This window comes from Heptranchias perlo, chromosome 5 (genome assembly GCF_035084215.1).
Source record: "Heptranchias perlo isolate sHepPer1 chromosome 5, sHepPer1.hap1, whole genome shotgun sequence".
In the NCBI taxonomy this organism is placed as follows: Eukaryota; Metazoa; Chordata; class Chondrichthyes; order Hexanchiformes; family Hexanchidae; genus Heptranchias; species Heptranchias perlo.
This window is the reverse complement of record NC_090329.1, coordinates 58811704-58831899: the sequence shown is the minus strand read 5'-3', so window position 1 is coordinate 58831899 and position 20196 is coordinate 58811704. Positions and strand designations below refer to the sequence as shown.

At 43.0% G+C, this 20196-nt stretch overlaps 1 protein-coding gene across 1 annotated transcript in view; it reads left to right on the top strand.

Moving 5' to 3' along the window:
* The first annotated feature begins 8845 nt into the window (after positions 1-8845).
* The window catches only part of cad (carbamoyl-phosphate synthetase 2, aspartate transcarbamylase, and dihydroorotase), a 96346-nt gene continuing 84995 nt past the window's right edge, over positions 8846-20196 (top strand). The window contains exons 1-2 of the mRNA XM_067985271.1: positions 8846-9259; positions 16368-16507. Coding sequence (XP_067841372.1) covers positions 9151-9259; positions 16368-16507 — 249 coding nt within the window. The 5' untranslated portion in view covers positions 8846-9150. The remainder of the gene's footprint in view (positions 9260-16367; positions 16508-20196) is intronic.

Here is a 20196-nt window from a genome sequence, read left to right as displayed (position 1 = left end):
ATGCTGCCTTGATGTTAAGGGCAGTCACACTTACCTCACCTCTGGAATACAGTTCTTTTGTCCATGTTTGGACCAAGGCTGTAATGAGGTCTGGAGCCGAGTGGTCCTGGCGGAACCCAAACTGAGCATCGGTGAGCAGGTTATGGGAGAGTAAGTGCTGCTTGCTAGCACTGTCTATCACTTTGCTGATGATTGAAAGTAGACTGATGGGGCGGTAATTGGCCGGATTGGATTTGTCCTGCTTTTTGTGGACAGGACATACCTGGGCAATTTTCCACATTGTTGGATAGATACCAGTGTTGTAGCTGTACTGGAACAGCTTGGCTAGAGGCGCAGCTAGTTCTGGAGCGCAAGTCTTCAGCACTACAGCCAGGATGTTGTCGGAGCCCATAGCCTTTGCTGTATCCAGTGCACTCTGCCGTTTCTTGATATCGCATGGAGTGAATCGAATTGGCTGAAGACTGGCTTCTGTGATGGTGGGGATATCGGGAGGAGGCCGAGATGGAGCATCCACTTGGCATTTCTGGCTGAAGGTGGTTGCAAATGCTTCAGCCTTGTCTTTTGCACTCATGTGCTGGACTCCGCCATCATTGAGGATGAGAATGTTTGCAGAGCCTCCTCCTCCTGTTAGTTGTTTAATTGTCCACCACCATTCACAACTGGATGTGGCAAGACTGCAGAGCTTTGATCTGATCCGTTGGTTGTGGAATCGCTGAGCTCTGTCTATAGCATGTTGCTTCCGCTGTTTAGCATGCATGTAGTCCTGAGTTGTAGCTTGGCACCTCATTTTTCGGTACGCCTGGTGCTGCTCCTGGCATGCTCTTCTACATTCCTCATTGAACCAGGGTTGATCCCCTGGCTTGTTGGTTATGGTAGAGTGAGGAATATGCCAGGCTATGAGGTTACAGATTGTGCTGGAATACAATTCTGCTGCTGCTGATGGCCCACAGCACCTCATGGATGCCCAGTTTTGAGCTGCTAGATCTGTTCCGAATCTATCCCATTTAGTACGGTGATAGTGCCACACAACACGTTGGATGGTATCCTCAGTGCGAAGACGGGACTTCGTCTCCACGAGGACTGTGCGGTGGTCACTCCTACCAATACTGTCATGGACAGATGCATTTGCGACAGGTGGATTGGTGGGGATGAGGTCAAGTAAATTTTCCCTCGTGTTGGTTCGCTCACCACCTGCCGCAGGCCCAGTCTGGCAGCTATGTCCTTCAGGACTCGGCCAGCTCGGTCAGTAGCGGTGCTACCGCGCCACTCTTGGTGATGGACATTGAAGTCCCCCACTCAGAGTACATTCTGTGCCCTTGCTACCCTCAGTGCTTCCTCCAAGTGGTGTTCAACATGGAGGAGGACTGATTCATCAGCTGAGGGAGGACGGTAGGTGGTAATCAGCAGGAAGTGTCCTTGCCCATGTTTGACCTGATGCCATGAGATTTCATGGGGTCCAGAGTCAATGTTGAGGACTCCCAGGGCCACTCCCTCATCACCCATCTCCACTCCTGCCGCAGCCCATTTCCTGCTTAAACCGTCATCCAGGCCTTTGTTACCTCCAAACTATTATTCCCCTGCTCTCCTGGCCGGCCTGCCACCTAACACCCTCCGTAAACTTGAGCTCTTCCAAAACTCTGCTGCCCATATCCTAACTCACACCAAGTCCCGTTCATCCTTTTGTTCAAATCCATCCAAGTCCTCATCCCTCTCTACCTCTGTAACCTTCTCCACCCCTCCAACCCTCTGAGGTCTCTGCGCTCCTCCAATTCTGGACTCTTGCACATCCCCGATTTCCTTCACAGCACCATTGGTGGCTGTGCATTCAGTTGCCTAGACCTAAGCTCCGGAATTCCCTCCCTAAACCTCTCCACCTCGCTACCTCGCTCTCCTCCTTTAAGTCGCTCCTCTTTGACCAAGCTTTTGGTCACCTGCCCTAATATCTCCTTATCATAGAGTCATAGAAAATTATGGCACAGAAGGAGGCCATTCGGCCCATCATGTCCGTGCCGGCCGAAAACGAGCTATCCAGCTTAATCCCACTTTCCAGCACTTGGTCCGTAGCCCTGTAGGTTACGGCACTTCAAGTGCACATCCAAGTACTTTTTAAATGAGTTGAGGGTTTCTGCCCCTACCACCCTTTCAGGCAGTGAGTTCCAGACCACCACCACCTTCCGGGTGAAAAAAATTCTCCTCAGCTCCCATCTAATCCTTCCACCAATTACTTTAAATCTATGCTCCCTGGTCACTGACCCCTCTGCTAAAGGAAATAGGTCTTCCCTATCTGGTCCTGTCATAACTTTCTTTCACTCAATTAAATCTCCCCTCAGCCTCCTTTGTTCCAAAGAAAACAACCCCAGCCTATCCAATCTTTTCTAATAGCTAAAATTCTCCAGCCCTGGCAACATCCTTGTAAATCTCCTCTGTGCACCCTCTAGTGCAATCACACCTTTCCTGTAATGTGGTGACCAGAACTGTACACAGTACTCAAGTTGTGGCCTAACCAATGTTTTATACAGTTCTAGCATAATCTCCCTGCTCTTATATACTATACCTCAGCTAATAAAGGAAAGTATCCCATATGCCTTTTTAACCATCTTATCTACATGTCCTGCTACCTTCGGGGATCTGTGGACATCCACTCCAAGGTCCCTTTGTTCCTTTACACCTTTCAGTATCCTCCCATTTAGTGTGTACTCCCTTGCCTTGTTTGCCTCCCCAAATGTATTACTTCACACTTCTCTGGATTGAATTCTATTTGCCACTTTTCTGTCCACCTGACCAGTCCATTGATGTCTTCCTGCAGTCTATAGCTTTACATAAGACCATAAGTCCATAAGAGATAGGAGCAGGAGTAGGTCATTCGGCCCCTAGAGCCTGCTCTGCCATTCAATGAGATCATGGCTGATCTGATTTTTACCTCAACTCCACTTTCCCGCCTTTTCCCCATTTCCTTTGACTCCCTTGCTGATCAAAAATTTGTCTAACTCAGCCTTGAACGTATTCAATGACTCAGCCTCCTTGGGGTAAGGAATTCCAAAGATTCACGACCCTCTGGGAGAAGAAATTCCTCCTCATTTCCGTCTTAAATGGGCGACCCCTTATTCTGAGACTATGCCCCCTAGTTTTAGATTCCCCCATGAGGGGTAACATCCTCTCAGCATCTACCCTATTGAGTCCCCTCAGAATCTTGTATGTTTCAATAAGATCTCCTCTCATTCTTCTAAACTCCAACGAGTATAGACCCAACCTGTTCAATCTTTCCTCATAAGACAACCCTTCCATAGCCGGAATTAACCTAGTGAACCTTCTCTGAACTGCCTCCAATGCAGGTATGTCCTTCCTTAAATAAGCACCAGAACTGTATGCAGTACTCCAGGTGTGGTCTCACCAGCACCCTGTACAGTTGTAGCATGACTTCCCTGCTTTTATACTCCATCCCCCTAGAAATAAAGGTCAATATTCCGTTTGCCTTCTGGATTACCTGCTGCACCTGTATGTTGACTTTATGTGTTTTATGTACGAGGACACCCAGATCCTTCTGTACTGCAGCATTTTGTTGTATTTCTCCATTCAAATAATATTTTGCTTTTTTACTTTTCCTCCCAAAGTGGATGACTTCACATTTTCCCACATTATATTCCATCTGCCAAATTTTTGCCCATTCGCTTAACCTGTCAATATCCCTTTGCAGACACTTTGTGTCCTCGTCGTAACTTGCTTTTCCACCTATCTTTGTATCATCAGCAAATTTGGCCACAAGACACTCTGTTCCTTCATCCAAGTCATTGATATATATTGTAAATAGTTGAGGCCCCAGCAATGAGCCCTGCGGCACCCCACTAGTTACAGATTGCCATTTTGAAAATGACCCTTTTATCCCGACTCTTTGTTTTCTGTTAGTTAGCCAATCCTCTATCCATGCCAGTATATTACCCCCAACACCATGAGCTCTTATCTTGTGCAGTAATCTACCTTGTCGAATGCCTTTTGGAAATCCAAATATACTGCATCCATTGGTTCCCCTTTATCCATCCTGCCCGTTACTTCCTCAAAGAACTCTAATAAATTTGACAGACACAATTTCCCCTTCATAAAACCATGTTGACTCTCCTTGATTGTATTATGAGTCTCCAAATGTCCTGCTACTACTTCCTTAATAATGGATTCTAGCATTTTCCCAATGACAGATGTTATGCTAACTGGTCTATAGTTACCTGCTTTCTGTCTCACTCCCTTCTTGAATAGGGGTGTTACGTTTGCGGTTTTCCAATCCGCTGGGACCTTTCCAGAATCTAGTGAATTCTGGAAGATTACAACCAATGCATCCACTATCTCTGTAGCCACTTCCTCTAAGACCCTCGGATGTAAGCCATCGGGTCCAGGGGACTTGTCAGCCTTTAGACCCATTAGTTTACCTAGTACTTTTTCTCTAGTGATGGTGATTGTTTTTAGTTCCTCCCTCCCCTTTGCCCCTTGATTTTCTGCTATTATTGGTCTATTATTAGTGTCTTCTACTGTGAAGACAGATACAAAATATTTGTTCAATTCCTCTGTCATTTCCTTGTTTTCCATTATTATTTCCCCAATCTCATCCTCTAAGGGACCAATGTTTACTTTAGCTACCCTCTTCCTTTTTATATACTTGTTGAAGCTTTTACAGTCAGTTTTTATATTTCTTGCTAGTTCACTCTCATGATTTATTTTCTCCCTCTTTATTATTCTTTTCGTCATCCTTTTCTGGTTTTTAAAGTTTTCCCAATCTTCGGGCTTACCAGTAATCTTTGCCATGTTGTATGCTTTTTCTTTTAACCTGATACCATCCTTGACTTCCTTAGTTAGCCATGGTTGGTTCACCCTTTTTGTGGAGTTTTTCCTCCTCACAGGGATATATTTTTGTTGCGAGTCATAAAATATATTTTTAAATGTTTGCCACTGCTTATCCACCATCATACCATCTAATCTGTTTACCCAGTCCACTTTAGCCAATTCCACCCTCATTCCTTTATAATTACCCTTTTTTACGTTTTAAGTTTCAGAGCCAAGATCCTCGCTCTCAAACTGGATGTGAAATTCTATCATGTTATGATCACTGCTTCCCAAGGGATCCTTTACTTTGAGATCATTAATTAATCCTGCTTACTATCAACCACAGAGCCAATTTTTGTAACATCTGCAAACTTCTTGATCAATTATTACCCCTAATTATGCTAAATCTAACTGAATTATGATCGCTACCACCAAAATGCTCTCCCACTGATACTCCTTCCACCTGCCCAGCTTCATTCCCTAAAACTAAATCCAGAACTGCCCTCCGACTTGTTGGGCTTGCTAGATACTGGCTAAAAAAGTTCTCCTCAGTGCAATTTAACAATTCTGCGCCCTCTATACCTTTTGCACCGATTCTATCCCAGTTAATATTAGGGTAGTTGAAATCCCCTACTATTACTGCCTTATTGTTTTTGCACTTCTCTGAAGTTTACCTATATATTTGCTCTTCTCTCTCCCTCTGACTGTTTGGGGGCCCACAGTACACTCCCAGCAGTGTGACTGCCCCTTTCTTTTCTTTAGCTCAACCCATATGGCCTCATTTGATGCTCCTTCCAACATATCATCCCTCCTCACAGCCGTAATTGTTTCTTTAACCAATATTGCCCCCCCCCCCTCCTTTTTTATCCCCCTCTCTATCTCATCTGAAAACCCTCTAACCAGGAACGTTGAGCTGCCAGTCCTGCCCCTGTTTAAGTCCTGTTTCTATAATAGCTAAGATATCGTATTTCCACGTGTCTATCTGTGCCATTAGCTCATCTGCCTTATTCACTATACTCCTTGTATTGAGGTATACACCTTTAAGCACTGCCAAACTCCTTTGTTGTCTAGTTTCTATCCTTTGTTTCCTCTGCCTTCCAAACTCACTTACCAATTTTCTGCCTTCCATTTCCAGCTCTGTTTTTCTCCCTTCTGAATCTAAGCTCAGGTTCCCATCCCCCTGCCAAGCCAGTTTAAACCCTCTCCAACAGCACTCGCAAACCTCCCCGCAAGGATATTGGTCCCGGCCCTGTTGAGGTGCAACCCAACTGGCTTGTACGGGTCCCACCTCCCCCAGAACCGGTCCCAATGCCCCAGGAATCTAAAGCCCTCCCTCCTGCACCATCTCTCCAGCCACGCATTCATCTTCTCTATCCTCCTATTTCTATATTCGCTAGCGCCTGGCACTGGGAGTAATCCAGAGATTACTACCTTTGAGGCCATATTTATTAATATTTCCGAACTCCTTAAAATCTGCCTGCAGGACCTCATCCCTCTTCCTATGTCTTTGGTACAGATATGGACTTTGACCTCTGGCTGTTCACCCTCCCCCTCCTGAATGTTCTGCAGTCGCTCGGTAACATCCTTGACCCTGGCACTAGGGAGGCAACATACCATCCTGGAATCACGTCTGTGATTGCAAAAACGCGTATCTGTTACCCGAACTATAGAATCCCCTATCACTATCACTCTCCTGACCATTCTCTTCCCTCCTTGTACAGCTGAGCCACCCATGGTGCTATGGTGTTGGATCTGGCTGCACTCCCCAGAGGAACCCTCTCCCTCACCAGTATTCAGAACTGAACACTGGTTATAGAGTGAGATGCACTCAGGGGACTCCTGAACTACCTGCCTGGTCCTCCTTGTGTGTCTGGCGGTCACCCAGTCCCTCTCTGCCTGCACTCTTTTAAGCTGTGTGGTGACCACCTCCTGAAACGTACTATCCACTTGGCTCTCAGCCTCGCGGATACACTGTAGCGATGCCAGCTGTTGCTCAAGCTCTGAAACCCGGAGCTCGAGCTCCTCCAGCTTCCTGCACCTGTGGTTGTCCAGGACATGGGAAGCGTCCTGGAGTTCCCACATGGCACAGGCCGTTCACGCGACAGGTCTGAGCTGCCTGCCATGCCTCGATTTATTATATTATCAACTAAAGTTAACAAAAATAAACTTAAAGACTTGAAAAAAAGTCACCAATCAGTACCCTCCCTTGTGCTGACGTCACTTTAGGTGTTTTCTCACCTCTCCCGGCTCTCTCCTCTCTTGCTCCTCCTTTTATCGCTGATCCCGCACTTCACTCTCTCTCCTCCTTTTATAGCTGATCCCTCGTTCTGTTCTCTCTCTCCTCTCTCGTTCCTCCTTTTATCGCTGATCCCGCACTCCGCTCTCTCCCTCCCCTCTCGCTGATCCCGCATTCCCCTCTCTCTCTCTCCCCTCCTTTTATCGACAATCCCGCGCTCTGCTCTCTCTCCTCTCTCGCTCCTCCTTTAATCGCCAATCCCGCGCTCCGCTCTCTCTCTCTCCTCTCTCGCTCCTCCTTCTATCGCTGATCCCATGCTCCGCTCTCTCTTATGTGGCTCGGTGTCAAATTTTGTCTGATAACACTCTGGTGAAGCGCCTTGGGACGTTTTACTATTTCAAAGCCAATGTTTTAATGCATGTTGTTGTTAACATCTCATCCAAGATAGCATTTTTGACAATACAGTACTTGCTCAGTCTTGCACTGCTGTGTCAACCTAGAATATGTGCTCACAGTCATAGGGGCTTGAAACCTTCTGTTTCGGAGGCAAGGGTGCTAACAGCTAAGCTAAGTTGGCATGTTAAGTTCATGTTAGAGAAGATATAGTTCTTTTAAACTGCATTTATCTTCTCTCTTTTTCTTTCAAATCTCCCCGCTACAAATTTTTCTCTGACTGAGATAGTATACAAACGTATGATTCCTCTGGCAATGCTGCTGTTGAGTCAGTCATTTAAGAAGTGCTTGAACATTCCCTCAGTGTCACAGCTCGTTTATCCAGTAGCCATCGAGGAGCATATGGACTAGGAAGAAGACAGGTTTGATCCCTGGTTTGTGCTGAGTTGTTTGATATTACATGGGGTGGAGGTATCAATGTTATGATTGGCATTGTCAACCATAAGGTTGGGAGGGGAAAATCATCCAGAATTCCTAATCATCCAGGATTCCCAATAATACATCAACAACTTGTATGGTGCCTTTAATTGCTATCCAGAGAATTTTGCTGGATGTGCACATGTGGACTTCAAGTTAGGAATGTTTATGCTGGGCTTTGATATCCGCTGACATTGACTGTTACTGACTCCCTCTGATTAGTCTGTCATTGAGATCAGGAACTTGATATATCTCTGACATGAGTATAAACTTATCCTATCATTGTGTGGCACAGTATGCCAGAGCACCACTCTGCTGGTTCAGCAATACTTAAAATGATTTGCACCTGGTCATAAAAGTGTTTTTGGTTTAAAATTCTTGTGACGTTTTTGGCTGTTAGAAAGGCCCCTAGTAAACCCTTCATACATAAGGGTTGAAATATTTTCATCTGCACGAATGGAGAACACAATGAATGCTTGAAACTTACAGACTATCGATTGTTTATGACAATTTGATAAGATATTTCTGCAACTTTACAATCAGAGGAAAATATACCTCAATGTAACGGGCAAGTCTCTCAGTACCTGACAAGCCTCCTTGTAAGTCTTTCTCGTAATGCGTTGAGCCTGACAGCCATGGATTGAGTTATACTGTAAAATACCGCCATACTCCTCAGGCAAATTAAAGCTCACCGAAATGTTATTGCATGCAAACAATTAAATTTAACCAAATGATACATTTTATTTAAATCAATTTCCCATTTATCCTACCCTGTGTACATTTTTTTGTTTAAGAAGGGGGAGGGGGGGGGGGTTCGGTATGTATGAATGTGTCCCATTTTGTCCTGTGAGAACATCTTTACCGTCTTCAGCTAGGGGACGAATGATCGAGACGTCACTTCCTTCGCTCAGCGGCGTGGGAAAGCGTGTATCGGTGGGACTGTAGCTGCCGCCGGTGTGGATGGGTCGGAGGAGTGCGGTTTGTACATTTTCCTCACAAAGTCCTTGGCGGTTGCTGCAGTTGTATTGCAATAAAGAGCAGCTGATTAGGGAGCTGCTGCTATCGCTTTGATTGACAGCCGCTTGGAATCCTGCCTTTGTCCGCCGATCGAACCTTGTGTTGCATTTTGTGCCTGCAGAGTGGAGCTCACGTGTTAGGCCCCAGTGAGAGTTACAGTGCGTGAGACACCGGCGGAGGGAAGGGACGGGAAGGGACGGGACGCGGCAGCAGATAAGATGCCGGGGAAAGTTGTATCCGAGGAAATGGCTACACTTTTCTTGGAAGACGGCTCTTCTTTCAGAGGCCGGCTTTTCGGCGCAAGTGCCACCGTCTCTGGCGAAGTGGGTAAGTTTTTCCCGGATTCGAGGGCTGGCTTCTCTCTCTCTCCCGCAGGTCATTGTATGTCGAACTTACAAGTGTCTACTGCAGTTCTTCCAGGAGATAAAACTCTCTGCTAACGTGGAGGGCTTAAGTCAACATTGTAGAAACGGTCCGCTTCAGAACAGATCAAACGACGAATAACGTTTCATTCGTTTCTCGGATAGGCATGGGATTTCAAGTCACAGTTTAGCTTTCTGATGGTCCTAAAACTTTAAATGTTGATTTATTCTGTAGCGCCAATCCATTTTTTGATATTTTGGCTGCAGTTCTTTAGGGGTATCCGTGTGATTGCATCTTTGTGGTTTGTGAAGATGAGCGCCATGGTGTCAGGGACAGCACACGGAGTTCAAATCCATGTTCTCTTTAGTTTAGATATATCTGAAGTTGCTGATAGAGCAGGCATTAATGTTCTGATTTAGGATTTATCCACCAGTGAGGCAATAATACCAGGCACATTCCTTTCCAAACACACAATTCGAAAAGGACAAACCAACATGTAAGAAATCAAAACGCAATTAAGACTGAATTACTAAGGCCTCGAGGGCTGGATTGCCGGTGAATGTAAATCTTTGAATTCCTGTGTATGTATCAACGCCTTTTTAAAAAAAAAACTGTGTCTACATGCGTATATTTTTCTATCCCATAAATATTCAAACATCTTTTCAATAGAGGTTAATTACGCTAAATCATGTATTTAGACTTTCAAATCGATGTTTATGTATCATACTATATACAGAATTGTCATTTGCTTTATTGTGTATTTCTGTAATAAAAGTTGATTTTTTGAGTACTGAATTGTCCTGTTTGGGTACCGTAAAAGAAACCTATCTGTGGAAAGGATAGATGTACAAAGTTTATTAGAAAAAAATCTGTTTGCTGCTGCAATGTCTTGTTAAGCATGCTTCCTGTGTGGAACTGTCACTAACACCAATAGAGTCTCAAATTTGTTCTCTGGTCTCTGCTGATTTAGGTAATCTCAGGTAGGGAAGTAGGAACACTACACTTGGTATCCGTTCCCTGAACTAGTTAAGGGAGGCATCGTCCAGGGTTCCTGTTCGCTCTCTGGTCCTAGCAAGTGTGCATGTGAATTTCATGAGGACAGGACTGAGATCAGTTACGATGCTCATGATGGCCAAAAGGCCTACTAACCTTTGCAGTCAAGGGCCTGGTGTTTCCTTCATGTTTGCCCCCTGAGTGCAAACCAATTACGTGGCTTAAAAGATTGTGAAATTTTGGGTGTAAGTGAGTTATGCGGGTAACTACAATACACCCCAGTCGCCTTGATCTTTTATACCTGTCCATCAAACCTTTTGTCTGAATGAATCTCTGCCCATAATGGTGGCAGGTTTGTTTGGTCTATGGAGCATGAACATTCTGTTGTGTTTATAGTGTGTTCCCACCTGGGTGTATGGACATGGCAGATTTTTCATTGTTGTCTGTTTTGCTTCCTTTTCTGCAGTAGTGCGATTATTTATCGTAACTGCTAGGTGCTCGACATTCCTCTGAGCTGTGGGTGGCATTGGGTAAGGAGAAAAGTCTTGCCATGGAAGCTTTCATAAAGTCCAAATGGCCGTTCTGTTGGGGGTGATAATTTTGGCGCACTGCCTCTTTTTGTTTAGCAGTTCTCTTCATTTCCTTGCATTTGCACTTGATTTTGGTTTGTTTTCTTTTTAAAGGAACTTTCTGTTACCAATTTTTCCCCAGTTGCATGGTTACGAAGGTTAGTTACTAATTTTTGGTTTAGGTGGCCCCAACACACACTGATGGACCATAATTTGCTGTGGCAAGGCATCTACTGGCATCTGTCATTAGTTAGACTTGCCCTTGCACATTTTAGGTTTTAAAAAAATTTTCGTAGCAAATTACTGAAAGTATGATGTGATAACGTCGCAGTGAGGGAAACAGGGCATCTGGGATCTAAGTGAATAGGGCAAGCAACTATGTATCTCCATAACCAATCAGATTGAAGGATTGTAAAATCAACAGTGCAGGGACTGAGAAGGAAGTCCAAATTAGAGCGGGTGAATTCAATGTCAAATCAGGTACAGCGAAAAAAAAGTTATCTGTTTTTAATACAATGGGTCATTCTCTGTCTTTCTCTTCCTTTCGGCTGTTTCTCTCTCTCTCTCTCTCTCGTTCTGGCCGTTTGTGTATTCGGTGGTCCTGTAGGTAACATCTCTCTGTCTGAACACTTTGATTGCCTTGACAACGGGCAGTTGGAAAGATTATCTGTAATTACCAGGTATTGTTCTCTGACTGTAAATGCGGTAACCTTCCATGGAATCCGAATCCCACACTCACCTGACGAAGGAGAAAGCCTCCGAAAGCTTGTGATTTTCAAATAAAACAGTTGGACTATAACCTGGTGTTGTAAGATTCCTTACATTTGTCAACCCCAGTCCATCACCGGCATCTCCACATCAAATCAGGTACAGAAAGAGAATAGAGAGGGAAAGAAAGATTGGATTGAGAGAGAAAAAAAGTGACAAAGGAAAATATAAAAAAAAGTTTTAATTTTGAATTTTACAATCTCAAACCTGAAGGAATGAGACTCCTCACTTGTAATAGTTAATTTTCAGTGCCAGAGAGGTTGACTGGCAATAATTAACACTTATCACAGTGTTAAAAGGGTACTTAGACTGAAATGGACAAGACTTAACTTTGTGGTGAGTTTAGTTTGTAACTACCGCACAAATACAGGAACTTCACGCTGATCAATGCATTTCAATGGTGAGGCAGACGGCGAGATACCGTTTTTGCGCAGCTGTTTTTGCGAAGCTAACAACGGAGCAGCACATCTCGGACAGCAATTTTTGGATTTCCATGTTCAACCGTGCATCTGCCATCACCTGAAGATGCTGTAGTATTTGCGCATAAATAATAGCGAGCACCATTAGCCTCACCGTTACTTTGACAGCAAATTATGGCCCATTAAGTCATGTAAAGTTTTGCGCAAAACACCACTTTCATTTGCAATACCATACCATTAGGTTGTTGCCATCACCTTTTTAATATATAATAGATGTTGCACAATGGTTCTTTAAGTAACTGCATTGCTATGTGATGATTATGTTGGTATCTCAACATGGTGTTTTACTAGGAACTTGTAACCAAAATGTAGTTGGCTAAGTAAACTAGCATCAAAAAATTGGAAGCTGGAATTCTTTTTATTTCAAAGTCTAGCTGAAATCTTGCAATGTAGTATAATTTGTTTGAGTTAGCAAAGAGGTTCTCTGGGTTCTGACATTGGTTAATAAAATGCAAAATTGGCTACTGTAACTTTAATAATTTAAGAGCTCTATCGCGACCAGTAATTCTCCTAATATTGATTGCTACATTTAAGTGTAAACAATTTTACAACACCAAGTTATAGTCCAGCAATTTTATTTTAAATTCACAAGCTTTCGGAGATTTTCTCCTTCCTCAGGCAAATGTTTGTCTGAGGAAGGAGAAAATCTCCGAAAGCTTGTGAATTTAAAATAAAATTGCTGGACTATAACTTGGTGTTGTAAAATTGTTTACAATTGTCAACCCCAGTCCATCACCGGCATCTCCACATACATTTAAGTGGTAATGGAGAACATTCCATAACTGATGGAGCAGAATTAGTGGAGTACATTGTGATCTTGGATAAAGGAAGCAGGTTCCAGTTTGCATTCCCTGGTGTATGTTGAGCTTCTGATTAATAGAAAAATAAATAGCTTTGACAACTGCAGTCATACCTATTTATTTGTAACTTGCACAATTGCAATTCCAGTTTCAACGCAAGCATTTCTGAAGTCCTGTTTCTCCCCCACCACCCCCCCCCTATATTTCCAATTGTGAAGTTTGTTTTACTGCAATTTTATTTATTGCAATTCCTGCTTGTATGCAACTATAGCATAGAGAAATCCCTCTATAACAAGATGTCATCGTTGAACCTGAGGCCTTCACCTCTCAATCGGTGGTCACTGTGTCTAAGAACTGGTTTGACCTGGTTTTCACCTGTTTCTTAGTGTGTGGTTGAGGGAGAAATGGAAGTTGGTTTTTCCAGATGGCCAACTAAAAAAAGCACTGTGACTTGTCACTGCATGAGCAAGTGGATGTTTTGAACAGTATGAAGGAATTGAAAAAGAAAGGAAGAACTTTTCAACCTCTGGATGTCCCAATGCGCTTTACAGCCAATGAAATACTTTTTGAAGTGTAGTCACTGTTGTAATGTAGGGACATTTTTTTTTCGAATTGAGGATTCAAAAGCTAGTTGCAAGAAAAGCATGGCATTTCTGAATCTTGAGGTTTCTAGAATGCTGAAAAGAAAAGTGAATGTCTTTAAGCACTGGGGAAGAAATGAGAACCGGGATAGGAAATGGAAGCATGGAAAGCAAGATGATTTGTCGATGAAGCACTGTTTATGTGGTTTAATCAGAAAATCCCACTTGACAACTGCCTGTTGAAATCTAACGCTATTGAAATTGGCGAAGAACTCAACGTGGAAAGATTTGAGGCATTTAATGGTTTCCTGTCCCACTGGAAAGTGAGACACAACATTGTTTATAAAAGCTGTGCGATGAAAAAGCGGACAGTGACAAACCCGCCATTGATGTGTGGATTGAGGAAATGTTGGCATCTGTAGGCAGGTGACTGGTGCAGAAATCCTTTCCTCCCTGAACGACTCGGCTACAGAGGACATAAAAGATGATTTATCAGAGCTGGAAATTCTCAAAGTTAGCGAGATAGATTCTGCACTGTGTGTTCTGTATTGATTGTTCGAGTCAAAAAATGGCGAAACATTTGAGTTTTATGCACTGGAAGAGAAAGTGCATAAGTTGATATCTGATCTCCATCAAGAAAAAAAATCACAGAATTCTTAGCAACATTAATAAAGGCTCCCGGGACATGAACATTTTTCTTCAATTTTTAAGATGGTATGCTGTATCCTGCTTTTCAAGATGTTGTAAGAATTAAGTAGAGCTGGTGAGGAACATAATGGTGGCCATTTCTATCATTAGATGGGGAGGGGGGTGAAAACAGCGGTCAACAGGGTGGGGTTGTGACTGTGTATAAGAACAGACTAATGGTAGTGATCTGGACAGGGCCAAGAATGCAGTATTATAAGGATCACATTACCCAGATAACCAGGTAGAAGTTTGATGGGGGCAGGCAAAGATCAAAGTGGAATGTACATGTGAATGCTAGAAGCAATCAAAATAAATTGGTTGAATTAAAGCCACTGGTGATAACAAGTAACTAATGTAGGAATTATAGACATGTGGCTAATCCTGGAATTGAATGCAACTTGCAAGGGTATTCAGGAAGGATGGGGGCATGGGAAGAACAGAAAAAGTGCTGTGCTGAGCGCAAGACCATACAGAAGTAGATGGAGATGTTGGCTGTCCCACAAGAGAACAGAAAAAGGACATAGCAGCAGGTATAAAACGATTTACACCAAAAACATTCTTCTAATACTGTAACAGCAATATGGTATAAAAACAGAAAATGCTGGAAAACACTCAGCAGGTCAGGCAGCATCTGTGGCGAGAGGAAAGAGCTAACGTTTCAGGTCAATGACCCTTCGTCATATGCTGCCTGACCTGAGTGTTTTCCAGCATTTTCTGTTTTTATTTCAGATTTCCAGCATCTGCAGTATTTTGCTTTCGTTACAGCAATATGGTAGGCAGGGAGAAAATAAAACCGCTAAGGGAATCAAGTGGGGGTGAAAATGATAATGAATAGGAGGTAGTAAACATGTGCAATGACTACTCCTTGGAGAGTTTAACCAGGCGTGATGCTTAAAATAAACCATACACTTTTGAAGTATTAGCTCTGTGGCTTCAACATTAGCAAAGCAGATATTCTAGACTGGCTCTAAGGACTGAAAAACTAATTCTCTTAGATGTGCCAAAAATGGTTTTGAAAGCAATATTTAAATGGCCTAAACATTGTCACCATACATGCATTGTAAACCGCATCACTGTAATGGACAGTAGGAGAGTTCTGCAAGTGTATAGACTAGATGCTGAAACTGTTGAGTCTTCAGCATTAACAATATTGGAGACTGGCTTAGATTGGAGGTTATTGTAACCTCCAATCTAAAAATGATACTCAAGTAAAAATCTAATGTGAACCTATGGAAGGATAGGGTAGCTGTGTTTTACTAACTCAGCTTTTCTTTTGAAATAATTCATCTACTGTTTGTTAATAAATTAAGTTCTTAAACCATCTGGAACCAAGAGGATTAAAATACATTGAGATTTGTCCCATGGCAGCTGAGGTTGATGTGTTTACGTATTGCCTTACTGTGTTATGAAGTGAGATGTTAGTTTGTGCTTCAGCTGGCACATTTCTCATCTTGGTTAGGTCATGAGGTACAGGTACTGAGTTCAGGCAGGTTCTTCCTTCCACAAGAAGTGAAAATTCTCAAGTTGCTGGAAGTTTTCATGCACAACTTGGAGGTTGCGTATCACTCTGGTGACACTGCTATTCCCGTCCAGAATGGAAACGATTGGGTAATTCTCCTGTTAATCATGCCTGCTATAAGTGACTGGGATTGATTTTTATGGAGGATTTCTGTTTGCTGCAGTTCGTAGAGACTATTTTTAAGTAGACTTTGTAAATAAACTTTGTTTGCTTTGCTCTGTTTTGCTGTGAAATTAACGTAAGTCTTGTCGGCTGTAAGTCCCACCCAGCCTCCAACTCTTCGGCTGACGGTGGTGTCAATAGTCATAGTGCAACTTAGTTGTGAGTTGCAGGGCAGCTGTGCAACTTAAAGGTGGAATGGGAGCTAAACTTGGAAAGAAAACTTTAAGAAACTAACAATCCTACTACATCTGGTTCCTCGCTAGAGATTATTGCCTCCGGATCCCCCGTTTAATTTTGGACACTACGTTGCTGTACAGGCAGTTTAATTCACCTTTAATTAGTTGTTCCTCTTACTTTTTTTTTTAAACAGTCCTTTTATACTTCTGTTAGAGATACTTTAACAATCAATGTTTATCAAATAAATATGTCTAAAGACTAACAAGTGTGTTTAACAGCTTACGAATGTACAGTTGTCAAAGTAATAGCTAAAGTAATAACTATATTTTCTTTTCAGTTTTCCAGACTGGCATGGTGGGTTACCCAGAGGCCTTGACTGATCCATCATATTATTCCCAAATACTTGTCTTTACCAATCCATTAATCGGGAACTATGGCATACCAAAGGATGAAGAAGATGAACATGGACTCAGCAAGGTACATAGCATGCAGTAAACTGTTGTGTATACTGATAACGCTTGAACTAGTCTATAGCCAATTGAATCATTTTGCAATAATTGTACTATAAAAGAAAACCAGTGTCCTTGAATATCTTCTCTACCTAACTCAGTAAAAGCAAATCTTGCATCCAGTAGTCATGCCTAAAGTTAGGAAGGCTGTAGTATCTCTTGTGTTCGGAACATTAATCATTTGCACGGCTTCTTTCTTGCCTATTGAAATGCATTTCAGACCTTTTTATTGCTGCTGCTACTAAACTAGCAAGATGGGGAGAAGGATCTGGTAGCAATAACACAAGCCTGAAGGTAAAAGAAACAGGAGATGAGTGTAAAGGTCAGTTAAGGAATAGAGGTGACATGAACGGCCAAAGGAACAATTGCAGTTATAAAACAGAAGCATAAAATGACTGTTAAAAAAAATAAAGTAAAAGGAATAACTAATTAAAGGTGAATTCAACTGCCTGTACAGCAATGAAAACGGCGTCCAAAATAAAACGGGGGAACTGGATGCAATAATCTGTAGCGAGGAACCAGATGTAGTAGGAATAACTAAAATGTGGCTACATAAAGAACAGGACTGGCAACTAAATATTGCATGTTATAACATCAGAAAGGATAGGGAAGGAAGTGGGTTGGAGTAACAGTACTAATTAGAGATAACAACATAATGGCAGTAGAAAAGAGGGACACAACTAACAGAAGGATAAAAACAGTCCATATGGATTGAAATAGCAAAGTGATGGAAGGTGTTGTCGACAGTGCTATCAAGGGGCACTTACTCACCAATAGCCTGCTCACCGATGCTCAGTTTGGGTTCTGCCAGGACCACTCGGCTCCAGACCTCATTACAGCCTTGGTCCAAACATGGACAAAAGAGCTAAATTCCAGAGGTGAGGTGAGAGTGACTGCCCTTGACATCAAGGCAGCATTTGACCGAGTGTGGCACCAAGAAGCCCTAGTAAAATTGAAGTCAATGGGAATCAGGGGGAAAACTCTGCAGTGGCTGGAGTCATACCTAGCACAAAGGAAGATGGTAGTGGTTGTTGGAGGCCAATCATCTCAGCCCCAGGGCATTGCTGCAGGAGTTCCTCAGGGCAGTGTCCGAGGCCCAACCATCTTCAGCTGCTTCATCAATGACCTTCCCTCCATCATAAGGTCAGAAATGGGGATGTTCGCTGATGACTGCACAGTGTTCAGTTCCATTCGCAACCCCTCAAATAATGAAGCAGTCCGAGCCCGCATGCAGCAAGACCTGAACAACATCCAGGCTTGGGCTCATAAGTGGCAAGTAACATTCGTGCCAGATAAGTGCCAGGCAATGACCATCTCCAACAAGAGAGAGTCTAACCACCTCCCCTTGACATTCAATGGCATTACCATCGCCGAATCCCCCACCATCAACATCCTGGGGGTCACCATTGACCAGAAACTTAACTGGACCAGCCATATAAATACTGTGGCTACGAGAGCAGGTCAGAGGCTGGGTATTCTGCGGCGAGTGACTCACCTTCTGACTCCTCAAAGCCTTTCCACCATCTACAAGGCACAAGTCAGGAGTGTGATGGAATACTCTCCACTTGCTTGGATGAGTGCAGCTCCAACAACATTCAAGAAGCTCGACACCATCCAAGATAAAGCAGCCCGCTTGATTGGCACCCCATCCACCACCGTAAGCATTCACTCCCTTCACCACCGGCGCACAGTGGCTGCAGTGTGTACCATCCACAGGATGCACTGCAGCAACTCGCCAAGGCTTCTTCGACAGCACCTCCCAAACCCGCGACCTCTACCACCTAGAAGGACAAGAGCAGCAGGCACATGGGAACAACACCACCTGCACGTTCCCCTCCAAGTCACACACCATCCCGACTGGGAAATATATCGCCGTTCCTTCATTGTCGCTGGGTCAAAATCCTGGAACTCCCTTCCTAACATCACTGTGGGAGAACCGTCACCACACGGACTGCAGCGGTTCAAGAAGGCGGCTCACCACCACCTTCTCGAGGGCAATTAGGGATGGGCAATAAATGCTGGCCTCGCCAGCGGCGCCCACATCCTGTGAACGAATAATAAAAAAATAAAAGATAGGAAGGGATCGATCACGCTAATAGGGGTATATTACAGACCACCTAATAGTGGAAAGGAGGTGGAGGAATAAATATGTGAAATGAGTAAAGGACATAGAATAATAATCATGGGAGATTGTAAATATCCCCAAATAAACTGGCAAGAAGATATAAGTAAAGGGGTACAGGGAATGGAGTTTCTACAATGTGCGCAGGACTCCCTTCTTACCCAGTATGTAAAAAAACCAACGAGAGGAAGCACTGCTGGATCTAATAATGGGAAATGCACCAGAACAGATGAGAAGTAAGCATAGGGGAACATCTAGGCTATAGCGATCACAACATAATAAAGTTTAAAATAAAGTTTGAGAAGGACATAAGAAAGACAAAGACTAAAGTAAAAAAGCTGATTTTAAGGGGATGCGAATGGAACCAGGGAAAATAAACTGGAAAAATTACTGATGAGCATAAGAAATAGAACAGCAGTGGGAAACATTTAAAACGGTGATCGAGAGTCCAGGAGGAATATAACCCACTAAAAAGCAAGAACAAACTAGTTAGTAATGACACAGCATGAATGAATAAAGAAATAAGGGTAAAATTGAAACTAAAGAAAAAGGCATACAGTAAGTACATAGACAACAAAGGAGAGGATGACAAAAGGGAATACGAAAAAGTTAGGAAAGAAGTCAAAAAAACAATTTGGAAGGCAAAGAGAAACTATGAAATTAAATGATCAAGGAATATAAAGAGAAATAGTGAAGTATTCTACAGACACATAAATAACAGTAAAGGGCCACTAAGGGAGACCATGATAAACTCACAGGTCATGGCAGAAATATTAAATAATTACTTTGCATCAGTATTTACGAGGGAGATTAACAAGGTGGGCATGACATTAGAAGAAGAGATCAAAAAAGGTATAAAGACATTTAAGATAATAAGGGGCGAGATAATTGATAAACTAATCAAACTTAGCGAGGATAAAATCCCTGGTCCGGTTGGATTGCATCTGCGCATATTAAAAGAAGTTAGCAAAGAGATAGCAGAGGCATTAATATATACATTTGTTAGAAAATGGAACAGTGACAGATAACTGGTGGACAGCTAATGTGATTCAAGTATTTAAAAAGGGAGACAGAACAAGTCCATGGAACTATAGACCAATTAGCCTAACGTTGGTGGTCGGAAAGATAACGGAAATCCTTACTCAGATGAAATAGAAAAACATCTAGAAACCGAAAATATAATAAAGTGTAGTCAGCACGGATTTCAAAAGGGAAGGTTTTCCTTGACCAACCTTATTGTTACTACTTCAAAGGATTCAAAGTGTAAACAAGGGTAATGCAATATATTTGGATTTTCAAAAGACCTTCGATAAGGTATAGTGGACTCATGACTAGGGTCAGAGCATATGGAGTCGGGGGGCAAGTAGCAGAATGGATAGCAAGCTGGCTACAAAACAGAAAACAGAGAGTAGGGGTTAAAGGTAGTTACACAGACTGGCCAAAGGTGGGATGTGGTGTTCCACAAGGATCGTTGCTGGGACCACTGTTGTTCACCATTTACATAAATGATTTGGACTCTGGAATCGGAAGTGCAA